Source organism: Curcuma longa, chromosome 12, assembly GCF_044706935.1.
Source record: "Curcuma longa cultivar G26 ecotype Majalengka, Jawa Barat chromosome 12, ITB_CL_G26_1.1, whole genome shotgun sequence".
Lineage (NCBI taxonomy): Eukaryota > Viridiplantae > Streptophyta > Magnoliopsida > Zingiberales > Zingiberaceae > Curcuma > Curcuma longa.
The window spans coordinates 8079323-8092446 of record NC_133872.1 but is presented as its reverse complement, the minus strand read 5'-3'; the positions used below and the strand labels follow the sequence as shown (position 1 = coordinate 8092446).

The following is a 13124-nucleotide window of genomic DNA, read 5'->3' as shown; positions in this document are numbered from 1 at the left end:
ATGAATATGGTTCACGATCTGAACACAAATGTGTTCAAGTTTGTTCATTTGATTTAACGAGTTGTTTAAGCTTATTCATTTAATTGACTTTGTATGTATTGATGAACATAAACAATTTTTTTCCAAGTCGAACATCATTTTATTCATTTACAACCCTAATAATTTGGTACATGATCAGCTATTTAAGTAGCAACATTATTTTTTTCGCTTTAATGAAAATCACAGGTGCTGCTAGAGGATGTGGTTGGCAGAAATTTTGTTCTTATGTCAATCTTGGGGCATATTATGTTGTTGGCATTCCTTCAGCAGTCATCTTTGCTTTCTTCTTGCATATTGGTGGCAAGGTTGTCTACTCACTGACTAATTTTTGTTTAGTAGGAGTCTGAAAGTTTTTTCCCTTCCATATCGATATCGTCATGCGTAATTACTTCAGGGACTTTGGATGGGAATCATCTGTGCAATGCTTGTTCAAATATCAGTTCTAGTTGCTGCAATCATGCGCACCAATTGGGACCATGAAGTATGCTTTTCCCCCTAGCTGAAACTCTAGGATCATATTTGTTTTTCTATACAATTTCTCAATCTCATAGACAAAAGTCATTCATTAAATTACTTTAATTTGTACTCTTATTCCAGTGTTGTCGTAGCAACTATTGAAAATTGCTTTAATTTGATCAAATATGTTATACGTGAAATAGTTTTTACTAATTTAGTCAAAATTATCTAAACTTGATTAATTGCTTCCATTTGATCTTTCTTCCTAATTTGATGCATTCTTTGCAGGCCAAAAAGGCAAGGGAAAGACTTTACACTGCCGCTGTGCCCCTGGACCTTGAAACTCTTAGTTTTCTGAATTGAGTTTCTATTCCATATCTGGACTATTAAAACCATATAGTTTTCGAGTCGATAACGATTAATGACTTTGATATTGAGACTGAATAGAAATATAGTATTTTAGGAGGGTAATATGAATTTGGCAAAACTCTCGAATGCCATTGCTAAAGTTTGAAATACACAAGAACATTGGAAATTTAGCTGTTGTTGTGTGAATATCACTAGTCTTTCGCTTCAATTCTACTGCCCTTCTTCGGATCATCTCTTAGGGTAAATTTCAGCTTATCATATTGTGTTTCTCGTTCATGGATGGTCTTTATTCCCATTTCCACCTTATATACACAAGTGAGAACATATCCTATATGGTTGTTCCGATCAAGGATTAAAATATCAAGTCGTTCCGATCAAGGATTAAAATATCAAGTCGTTCCATTCGATATTTAGGATTTTTACCATTTTGATATGGGACCAACATCGGCACCGACATGGATCAACACTCGATGGTAGCGCCGGAAGGGTCGCATGCGACCCCTCTAGTCAGGGCGGAAGAGTTGCATGACTCCTCCGGCAATGCTGGAAAGGTCGTGCGATCCCTTTGGCAATGTCGAAAGATCATGCGACTCCGACGACAACGCCAAAAGGGTTGCCTGATCAGGCGACAACTCTGAAAGGCTCGTGCGACTCTGACGGCCATGTCGGAGGGATTGCACATTGTTGGATTGTGAATTATGGGGCGCAAATTTAATTAAAATTAACTTCAATTATATTTTCAATTTGGTAACTTACATAATCACGATCTTCTAAACCCTAAACCTAAATTGATGTGTTTGAAAAAAAAAATTTAAGTAGCTCGATGATCTAGGTGAGGTAGGTAGGTAGGTGAGCAAAAAAGAATGTCAGACGAATAATTATTCATAAACTTTGTAAATTTATAGATTACTATATTAAAATACAATAATTAGAATACAAGTGGAGTAACAAATTTGTAATTAATAGTTTAATGAATCATTCAAAAACTAACAAACAAATTCATTAGTATTTAAGTTTATTTATTTTATATACTTTTAATATTAAATAAATAGAAATGACTTCTTATCCCATTAAGTGTTAAATATTTTCATTAACGTACCTGATGTTTGAAAATTTACAAATTTTCGGACTTACCCCTGGAATTTTGCCGACTTATTATTTACTTCCGTACGAAATGTAATTTGGGAAAATGTTGCCCTAGAGAGAAGGAAAGGCGAGGAGACCATGGCGAGATTCTCGTTGGAGGAGGGCAACGCCGAGAGAAGGAAGAGGAGCAGGGTAGGAAGAGGCGAAGAAGAGGCCTGCAGTAAGAGGGGAGCGGACAGTGAATTGGGGGAAGGAGACGATCAAGAGAGGACGGGCATCGACGAGGATAGGACGGGAGGGAGCTGAGGAGGAGGCCATATGCCATGAAAGAGGGGAGTCTTCTGGAGATGTCGGCGTCTGCGTTCGGATCGATCCAGATGTTCTTGATTGCTCCATCTGCTTCGAACCCTTGCAGCCTCCGATTTTCCAGGTTTGGCTTTCACAAGTTTTGTGTTGGTTTCGATGACCTCTGCGGAGGGGACGAGGGTGAGTTTCCTTGATTTCTTAAATTAGGTCTGCAATCGAAAGGGAGATCGAGGGCTTGAATTTTGATGATATAGTTTCCTTCTCATTATCTGCGGAAAAATTTGAGCATTGCTTCATGTTTTTGATTTGTAGGTCAACAGAATACCAGTTAGATGCATTTTCCTTATCATTTCAAACCAACTTTGGTAGTAATGTTCCCCAATTAGCAAAAGAATATATTTAGTGGCATAGTTGAGTTAGTTACGACGAAACAGAGTTGCTGAAGTGGGCAAGGGTCTAATCTCGGCGACGTTGAGACAATGCCCTCCTCCGTCGTGATCAACTGCAATTTCTCGATTTACGTCTTCACAGATGATCGTGGGGCCGACCGTGTAGGGGCGCTGGATGACGGATTCCACCTTTTGCTGAAAAAGAAGAGGTGAGAGCAATCCAAGTTAAGCAAGTTGAGATGAATATTTAGAGATGTAAATGAGCCAAGCCAAGCTTAGTTGTGTTCAAACTTATTTATTTACTTAGTGAGCTTGTTCAAGCTATGTTTATTAAGAATCTTATTAAGCTTGTTCATGAACACTGTTCAAGCTTTTTATCAAACTCACCTAACAACACTTGTTGTCTTTATAATTTATATTAAATTTTTATTTATTCATGAAATTTATACTATTTCTTTATTTTTAATATATTATAAATACTAGATTAAAGAACATAAAAAACTATAAAATTGTTTTGAATTTTTCGACATAAATTGGCAATTAAATTTTATATAAGTTAATAAATAAGTTTATTCATAAATTGTTCATGAACTTGTTCACGGACGCTCATGAACATTAACAAACCAAGCTTACTAGTGTTCAAGCTTGTTTATTTTATATATATATTATACAATTGAACGAACATAAACAAGCTTTTGAATTGAACACCAAGCTTGTTCACAAGCGCCCGGTTCATTTACAATCCTATGAATACTACCGGTTGGAGTTGGATCATTTTGAGACTAGTGAAATTAGAACTAATAGTTGGTTGATAAGCGTTATAGAAGGTGTAGAATCAAGAAGAAAGAGATAGTGTACTGAAATTGGTGAACTGCAGATGCAAAAATAACTAAGAGGAAGAAGATATAGATGGCCAAACCCTAAACTGCACCAAAAGGGCAAAATTTTGGCCCTGCTGGTATTCATGCTTCCGCGTTTAACATAACTAGCAAAGACCTAATGTAAGATTAATGTGCAGTCATTTTGCTTTTCAACAACGATAAAACCTTGGTTTGAGTGTTCTACCACTTTAGCATTAAATTCATGGTTCTATCATAACTTTAAGCTCTATAAGGTAATAGCTTGTGGATTGAAATCACATTTATATAGTTTGCTTTATTTTCAGCTTTTAACTGTCAAATTTATCTTATTCTTTTGCTAAGAGAAACATTTTTATTTGATCAAGTTTAGTACTCTCCTCTCTGCTATAGTAATGAACTGTGGTTTCATTTCTAAAGACGTAAATTCAGAAGGCAATTTGATTTTACTGCAATCGCGTAAAATTTTCCTTATATCCGAATGAGCAAATTGTAATCTGAACAAGCTTGTTATCCAGGACATATTTAAACCAACAACAACAGCATATGTTGCCACAATTGAACTTTGATGCATATTCCTATTTAGTTGATCGCTTGCTTGTTATCGATTCTTTCTCTTAAATGCTAGTATTAAAAAGCTATTCAAATTGTTAGTTTCTATATTCAAGCTTTTATACATCCTACTGTTGTTTCTTACTTCGTCATCTTCTCTATTTGATCTCGTAGTTCCTAATCTAGTTTTTTTTTTTCTTTTAATGTATTTGTTACCCTAAACTATTGATTTTTTCAGTGCCAAAACGGGCATGTTGCATGTTCTTCTTGCTGCTCCAAGCTCTCAAACAAATGCTACATATGTTCTCACACGATTCGTTACAGTCGTTGTCTTATACTCGAAAAGGTGATACAGTCCATTAAATTCTCATGTACTTACGGAAAATATGGCTGCAACAAAACCATGCCTTATGCAGAGAAATATGCTCATGAAGAAGCCTGCAGCTATGCTCCATGTTTCTGCCCTGTCGGCCAGTGTTACTTCGGCGGGTCAAGAGAAATGCTGTCTGCTCACTTTATTAAAGAACATACACCTTATGTGAGATTTCAATATGACCAAGTCTTCAAGATTGAGCTGTGTGAGACCGACCCATTTCGAGCTTTGTATGGAGAGGATGGCCATCTTTTCCTTCTCCTCAACGACGATACTACGAGTCTGGGTAACATGCTTTCTATGGTTTGCTTCAGGCCTAAATCTCTCAAATTGGGATTCTCGTATGAGCTTACCGTGGATACGCATGATTCTGGCTGTGCTAGTTGCCTCAAATTTAAGTCGTCTACTACCGATATCACCGAGTGGGATGGGTCTTACCCGAGGAATGTTTTTCTGATGGTTCCCTCTTGTTTATGTACCCCTAAGGGGATGATCACTGTGGATGTTTGTATAAGGAAGATAAAAAATACTGCGGCGAAGTAATTAAGTACATGGAAGGTTGTAAGTTATATAAGCTAATTGCTTGCTTATCCAGTGTTAGTGTAATCTTATATGTACATGAAGCAAATGTTTTATGTGGGTTGACAGTGTTGTAAACAAACCTCAAATGCAATAAGAAAGCATGGCCTTCACTCAATGTTCAGTTCTTGTTCGGTTGTTTATGTGATCAGTGATCTTCGAACTCAAATCTTAAAGCAATTGTTGCAGGCATGATTAAATTTGTGGACAATGATGAAATGGGTCGGATCCTATTTTTTTTTCATGTTTCTTTGATCTTTAGAACTTTGTAACACCTGGTGAGGTGTTTGCTTGACGAATATTTATATATTATTCTTAGGTAGTTGAATTGGTGCTAAGTAGTAGATTTGTCGCATTAGGATGCTCTCTCCATTACACCCCGAAGGTGTCATTTTCGCACATCGGGAGGTACTTCACTCGGTGACAATTTAAGAAAAGGACATCAACAATTGCTTTTCTTTTTCCTCGCTGCCCCTACTTCGTGGCAGCACCGGCAGAGCTCGTTGAAGTTTATCGAGCTCACCGGACCACCAGCAAAAAGGGAAAAGGTCCCCTTTCTTTCCCTTCATTGTTTCAGCAGTCTCCCAACCAAAAAAAATGAACCCTGGAGCCAATATCACCAGAGTGTAATAAGGTCACACACACATATATATATATAGGTTAATAGTCTCTTTAAAATATATCGTCGCATACGTTATCTAACATACGGACTAAAAATCCTCACCGGTGGACAACATGATAAACATTGACCGCACCACGCGCTATCACAACAATATGTGGGAGGTCAGGTTCTGGACTGTGGGCAACCGCGCTACCATAACAACATGTGGGTGATCCAGTACTCTGATATACACCTAACACTCTCACTTGAGGGTATGCTCGGTGAGAGAGCAGACAAACAAACAAACATCTCATTTTGACATTACAATTTACTTCCTCTTGATTCCAGAAAATAAACAAATCAGTAAAGCAAATTTCTGATATGACAAGAGATCATAATCCAAGGTCATTCCGAATAAGACATGGTAAAATAGTTGCTTAGAAAAACACCCACACAAAAAAAAAAAAAACTTGACCTGGGAGTCTTATTCGTGTATCCGTTTTCTCTTTAGGATTGTGGGAAATATGGTGACGAATCCAATCAGGAAGAGTACTACGAGCGTCTTCATGTCGTATAGATCTCTAATCGACTTCAAGTCGCCAAGAGCAAGGCCAGCCTGTATACATCACAAGAATGTATATGATCTTTAGTTAGAGTCAAACTTAGCTTGCTTCGAATTGAATTCATTAGCAGGACGAAAAGTGAAAAAAGATGTGTTCAGTAATTTGTGAACTATGATCAATTCAAAATTATCATGAGCGGGAGGGAAGATTGTCTGTCAAGAATTAGAAATTTAATTTAATGTTACTATTGGTTGCATAGATGGATGTGAATAGTGCAAATTCTTCTCATGATAATCTGTTTTGCACATGATGGATGCAAGCAATATGCGACATCACAATTCATATCAAGAAGAAAAAAAACTCTAAAAAAATGAAAAGTTGCATATGTTATAGAAATTGCTAGATCCAAGAACCTAAGTTCCAGCCTAAGAAATCTCAAAACATTGTCCTATGAAAAGTTGCAACATGATGTTTAAGAAAGTTATCTTAACAAGGTCTAGTGGGAGCTTCCAAACTATGGGATATTTTTTGATGTACAAGTGATTCCCAAGCAAAGACTTTTGAATATCCTGAACGGTTGAAGTCCATACTTAAATTTTGTAAATATGTAGGAAGTAAGAAAGTTTGAGAAAGACATGAACAGATAGGTACTCCAATGTGTTGGACAAGTTAATTGCAGACGTCAAACTCAAAAAGGGATGAGAAGCACTTCAACTAAAAGGGTACATAATCGAAATGGTCTAAGCACTTTTGCCCAGAAAGACTCCCTGCATTAGTATTCCAAGTCAACCCAGAGAAAAGAAGGTATCGTTTGCATTAGATGCTGATTGATCTTCAGAAAACTTCTTTCAGATCTGCCACAATCAAGTTAAATATCAATTTGATGGGATCGCACATGGTGCAAGGATCTGTATTTTTGTGTGTCTAGCATGAGCAATGGGAACCACTTATGTATCAACCATATCACCCAACAGGTACAAGCGTGTGAACATAGAACTAATGCACATGACATAGTAGTTTTTGTGCCTGGATATGCCATCCAAAGTTGTAGTCCCGAGTGCCAACATAGATTTCCGACAGCAAGTGAATCTTATCTTATGTCAGATACTTGGTAGCATATGGACCCATATGTCACAATTCAATTAACATGAGCCAAAGGTGCCCCGCAAAATTGCTTAATAAATGCACTCTGTATCAATTCTCTCAAGAATTACCCAAGAGCCTAAAGTAATTTCAAATAAGACAGGTCAATGTCGTGTGATTTCTCTCTCTCCCTAGATCTCTCCCTAAGAAGACAGAGGGAGAAATAGATCAACCGCATCCTCCTTCCATTCCTTTCTACCTAGTCCAAAATTAATATGTCCCATAATTCAGCCAAATTCAATTAAATGATTCCACCAAACTATATGCCTAAATTAGGCCAAATCTGAGCCCCAAACCAACCTTAATTAGTAAAACCATGTCCAACCCTAGAGTTCATCTTAAACCCTCCGGAAGCCAATTCAAGTCATTAAACTCATTAAATCTAATTTAGGTCCAACTCCAAAAATTTCACCATCATTTTGGCTTTACTAAAAAGTACTACAACATACAAATATGCAATAATACATAAGTATTATGTTAGGTAACAAAAGATCTCTACAATTTGTTTCCAGGTATTACAAAATTTAATTGATTATATTCTTTTTTTAAGAAAATAGACCAAGTGAGAAGAGGTTGGAGAGGTGAGCCAGCCTAAAACATAGTCAGCATATCTGACCTTTGCAGACCCATAGCATATTGTCGATACAAGTCAATACCATTTTACAGAGTCAGGCAGAGATAAAACTGGTATGAGCAGAATATTAGACCTTGCTCTTTGTTTCTTTCAGTGCAGAAGAAATCAAATTCTTCATAATAACAGATTACTGAGTTCAAGTTCGAACAACAAATACCATGCATCTAAAATGATAAAATGCATAAAGAGACGAGTTAAAGGTTCTAAGCATGGAGATTTGTAAGCCCACTTATCACTCAAACTAAACTAGATACAGAAAAGACAAAGGACAGGTGAAAGTGGAACCTAACAAAAAGAGAACTCAAAATGGGTAAATTCTTTTAAATCATAAATGCACTTACTCTGGCAGTTATATAAGATGCTGGAACGAGACCAACTAATGTTGCAAGAAAGAAAATACGAAAAGGAATGTCAACAATCGGAGATGCCAGATTTATAAATGTGTTCGGCAAAGATGGAGTTATCCTCAGAAAGAGCATGTAATTTAGTAGCTTTTCTCTGTGTTTTGCAATCTGTATCCAGAAATAAACATAATTGTATATCAATTAACCAGAATTTCATTTAGAAGGTAGTTATGGTCTCAAAATGATGTGACAAATAAACACAAAGTGTATGAGAAATCAAAAAGAAGTCTTAGTAATGAAATCAGTTAGTACCTCTGTTTGGAAAAATTTCAACTTATCTGGCCACATCCAGTTAACCAAAGGCCGGCCAACCAACTTTGAAAGAAAATAGCAAGATGAAGCACCGGATGTTGCAGAGAAAACAATCAGAACAATACCTTTTGCCACACCAAAAAGTGCTCCAGCTAGTAATGACAAGAATATGGTTCCAGGTATCATGAATGTTTGCATGAAGATGTAGACAGAACAGTACCCAAATATAAATTTGGCTTGGTAATCTCTCGCATATACAGCCAGATTTTCTCTGCAATAGTGATTGAAAATGGTAATGCCAACCAAGTTAACCAAGAGCATGAATTAGGGAGATGAATGAAGTTATATTATTGTCAAATATTGTATTTAGCCAGGCTATCGTAAATGTCATCATACACAAATAAAGAAGATAATAAAAAGAAGAAAAATAGAATGTTGATCTTTTTTCCATTCTGAACAACCAAAGTTGCAATTAAAGGATGACAATGTAAGATAGTATTATGTCAAGCACAGGGATATTTTTGCTGCTACTTCAAAGCACAAGGATATCAATTACTAGAAACCTCTTTCAAGTTCCAATGAAATACATTCACAGCAACACTGACTGAATTTTTGACATCATAATTTTCCATATAATATTGTTTGGACCAAAAAATTATCTATACAATATAATAGAGTTGAGTCATGATTACTCTTACTTGTGACTGATTTCATTCCTTATGTATACACAATAAAATGTTAACTACTCAAATGTCTAGGTTATGATTTATTAGTGCATCAAAAGTGTCAAGGTTTTAAGCAAATGCAACTATTATGGGTTTATAAGATTTAGTACATCAATGTGGGCACTCATGCAGTGAATACTAAGGAATACTTAAGATTAATTCCATCAATAAAATATATGATATGTATAACCAAGGTTTCAGTCCCTGGTCAGAATGATAGTGTCAATCTAGCACAATTTGAATTTAATATTATTTTAATACTGGGAAACTATATGTTCTTGCTTAGGTACCCACTTATTGACTAAGCCCTATGCAGTGGGTTGCCCACCTACCACTTGCAACTATTTTAAAACCTTTATTACAATTATTATCAACTCAACCTAAAAACTAAAACACACAAACAAATAATATGTAACTAAACCCACTACACCATTAATATTATTAATTCAATACTCTTGACACTCCCCCTCAAATTCGAACACAGATACTCTTAATGTCCAGCTTGTTACGTATAATAGAATATAAACTAGATGCAATAACAAGTGAGAAACACACTACTTGCACATAGACAAGATAAAAGTTGAGTTACTGGAGCACGTCGTCAACAATCCCTTCAAGTTAATATCAGCACACAAGCAACTATGTCTTCAACATAAAATCAATGTATCAACAAAGATGGAGAGAATAAAGATAGAAAGTCCAAATGAAACGGAAATGCAGATAAATCTCAAAACTAATCTCTTAAATAGGCCTCTTCCAAAATGGTGATTCCAGTAGCATATAATAGATTGAGAAGAAAAAAAAGCACGAGAGTCCTAAGGAAAAAATGGGCAACATGGCCAGATCCTTTACTAAACAAAATAAGGACCAAACAACTTCTCTTTTCATGTTTTCACTGAAGAAGAAAAGCACAGTTTGATGTAAAAAAATAAGAACAAAACATTTTCTAGTTTTTAGGTCTTCAGTAAAGAAGGAAAGCACAACAAACCCTTTAGCTTGGCTAAAGGTAGAATTTTCTCTATTCAAATGACTTTAGTGACACATATACAACACACACATGTATGAAAAAATAAAATATGTTGAAAGCACAATATAAATCCAAAATGAAATCAAACCAATAAAGCTACAAATCATTAGTTTAGTGGTTGAATGGTGGATCAATTGGTAGATCGCATGTATCCAAATATTGAACAGTGATATAGATCCACTAGTTAGACTGCAAATTTGTTGATTCCTTCAAAAGCTATAAATTACAGAATTACAGAATTATGTCAGATAAACAAATTCCACAGCACAATGAAATGCTTTGCTATTACATTACAATTTGATTTGTGTGCATCAATAAAAATAATCTAAAATAAAACTTGACGAGCTCTATATTGATTTAAATTACTAGTAAATGATCAAATATAAAATATAAAAATTTAATTTACTAGTACATATTGAACAATTATTGATACAAAAAAAATGAATAATCAACTTGTAATTATATTATAAATAGAGGATTTTAATTTTTTTATGTATTATTATTAGAGTAGGTAAAATATTGAATTTAATTATTTTCTTATCCCATGTTTGATTATTTAAAATTATAAATGGTATCTTTTGATATTTCAAGTTTATGAGTAATTGACCCAATTCTCTAGAAACCTTTCTAACCGGCTCATTTTAACAAATAAGGCTTAATCCGACCTCTTTTTTACCTATTATTTTGCATGAATGTTCAATGAGCTAACACAGCCCAAAGAAGTACTCTGTTATAGTTTTCTAGGTCGCATGGTGGTTGAATCCGATTTTAATAACTTTGGGTAAAAGGAGGAAATAAGGGAGCAAACACAGAATGCACATGAACTAAGAAATAAGTAGAAATGAGCAAAAGTGGTACCTAAAAGTGCTACAAATAGCATGATGAATAAATGCCCAAGGACTCCCCTTGTAGCTTGACCAAGTGAATATATGCACGCCAAAATTTACAATAGGATGTAGAGAACACACAAAGAAGATGCAAATGGTGTTAAAGCACTCACATACGGAGACAAGTTGTCAAACTTTACATGGTGAAGAAATTAAAACCACCTGGCGATGCCAAGTTGAATATAAGGGGAAGAAGTCGGAGTTGAGAGTGACACAACGAAGAATGCTAGGATGAGTGATATGTCAAGCATGAACCTTTATGAGTGGCATAACGAAGAATGCTAACATGCTTTCTCTTGGAACGTTTTAGGGTAGAAGCTCCACTCATCTTACGTAGAAAATGTGTAAATAAGGAGTGTCCTATAACATACATGGTGTATCATATATAATTGAATACATAATTTCAATTTAAAGTGCAGAGAAAAAGGAGATTAAGAGACACCAAAGTGAATTTAAGACCCCAGTTCATCGCGATATATAAAGAAAAAAACTCTACTGCTCAACTAATCAAATACGCTGATAGTTGAAATATATATCCAAACAGGTCAGGAAGCATCCAAATTGAATACGAAGCATTCAAGTAGCATATGTGCAAGCAACACTCTTGACTACTGCAACATAATTTGATCGAGGATAGAGGAGGACATGACAAGGAAGGGACAGGAAGGAAAACCAGTAGGAGCTAACAGCTTCCTCCTCTGGTCTGGATTGTCAAGCATGACTTCTTTATCCTGAATTTTTCACTGTTTTTGACAAATTATACAGCTCTAAAATTTAAACATGCTTTCGGCATCATGTCGCTTGAAACTTCATACGTGAAACAGAATTTTGTTTGCTACTCCTAGCCATAAAGAAATTTTCTGGTTTCATCAGACAAAACTCTATTCAATCAATCCTGAAAACACTTACAATCAAGGGGGCATATAAGGACGAAAAAACAAAGGAGGCTAATCCACCGCATTACGTATTAGCAATTTCATGCAAAACAACATGAGAATTAAAAAGGAGCTAACTTGAGGACACGGAGATCCGAAAGGTTCCTCGGAAGTCTGAGGATCTTATCGTACTCGGCCTCGGGCATTGTAAAGAAGATGCAGCACAGCCCGACAGAGAAGATCAAAAACACGGTCGCCGCGGCAGCAGCTTCCCACCTCGTTAAGGAAATTGTGGACTCGCCCCTAGGAGGCCTCTTCGACGCGGGCGAGTCGTCCTCTGCGCCTCCATCGGCGCTCTCCTCGTCCCGAGGGCCGGCCGCTATCCTGAACTGCGCCATGGAGACGAGGGACAGGACCGGGCGGCAGAATCAAGTGGGCGACGAGGGATCGATTGCGAGAGCTGCGACTGCTTCATGGACGGAGGCGAGAGCAAGATCGCACCATTGAGGAGGAGGAGGATTCCGCCAGCGATCGAGGAATGGAAAGGGTCGAAGAAGGAAGATTCAAAGTCGTAGATTGGGTTTTGGGAAGGGACGAGGAAAGCGAGGGATTTTTTGGTTTATATATTTTTATCGGCAATTTTTTTAAATAAAAGAAAAGCACCCTAATTATTTCTTACACTAAATGAGGATTTTTTTTTTAAAAAAAATTAAATAGCATCTAATCTATAATATTTCTTACACTAAAATAGCAGTGGTAAAATAAATTATTTTTTATTAAACTTAATCAAATATATTATATTTATATATATACATATTACTAATTTAGTTTTAAAATTTTAAATTTTGTTAAAATTATTTTAATTTAATCAAAATTATTTAAAACTTATTATAACAAATATAAAATATGAGAGTTATTTTAAAAAAAAATTGGTTCATATATAGATAAAATAAAAAAGAGGTTAGACCTCTTAAATGTACAATCAAAAGATCAGCATCATAGCCTAG

General features: G+C 35.8%; 3 protein-coding genes across 4 annotated transcripts; 2 read left to right on the top strand and 1 right to left on the bottom strand.

Annotated features, from left to right (window-relative positions):
• Window positions 1-225: 225 nt before the first annotated feature.
• LOC141842727 (protein DETOXIFICATION 16) lies at window positions 226-950 on the top strand (the record flags this gene model as incomplete). Its single annotated transcript, XM_074730749.1, is given in 3 exon segments — window positions 226-344; window positions 434-520; window positions 784-950. Coding segments are annotated over 3 exon segments (281 nt in total), but the record flags the coding sequence as incomplete, so codon positions are not given.
• Window positions 951-2060: 1110 nt separating this feature from the next.
• LOC141843173 (putative E3 ubiquitin-protein ligase SINA-like 6) lies at window positions 2061-5124 on the top strand. Its single transcript, XM_074731212.1, is given in 3 exon segments — window positions 2061-2234; window positions 2236-2380; window positions 4293-5124. Coding segments are annotated over 3 exon segments (969 nt in total). The 5' UTR covers window positions 2061-2088; the 3' UTR covers window positions 4971-5124.
• Window positions 5125-5916: 792 nt separating this feature from the next.
• Window positions 5917-12684, bottom strand: LOC141843207 (putative membrane protein At4g09580). 2 transcript variants are annotated; one of them, XM_074731250.1, is made up of 4 exons: window positions 12310-12684; window positions 8604-8874; window positions 8289-8459; window positions 5917-6223 (listed from the first exon to the last, which is right to left on the bottom strand). In XM_074731250.1, the coding sequence occupies exons 1-4, from the start codon at window positions 12513-12515 to the stop codon at window positions 6092-6094; spliced, it is 780 nt and encodes a 259-aa protein (XP_074587351.1). In that variant the 5' UTR covers window positions 12516-12684; the 3' UTR covers window positions 5917-6091. The 2 variants fall into 2 exon arrangements, with proteins under 2 accessions (XP_074587351.1, XP_074587350.1); XM_074731249.1 differs by having other exon boundaries at window positions 5918-6223; window positions 12256-12684.
• Between the last annotated feature and the right edge of the window lie 440 nt (window positions 12685-13124).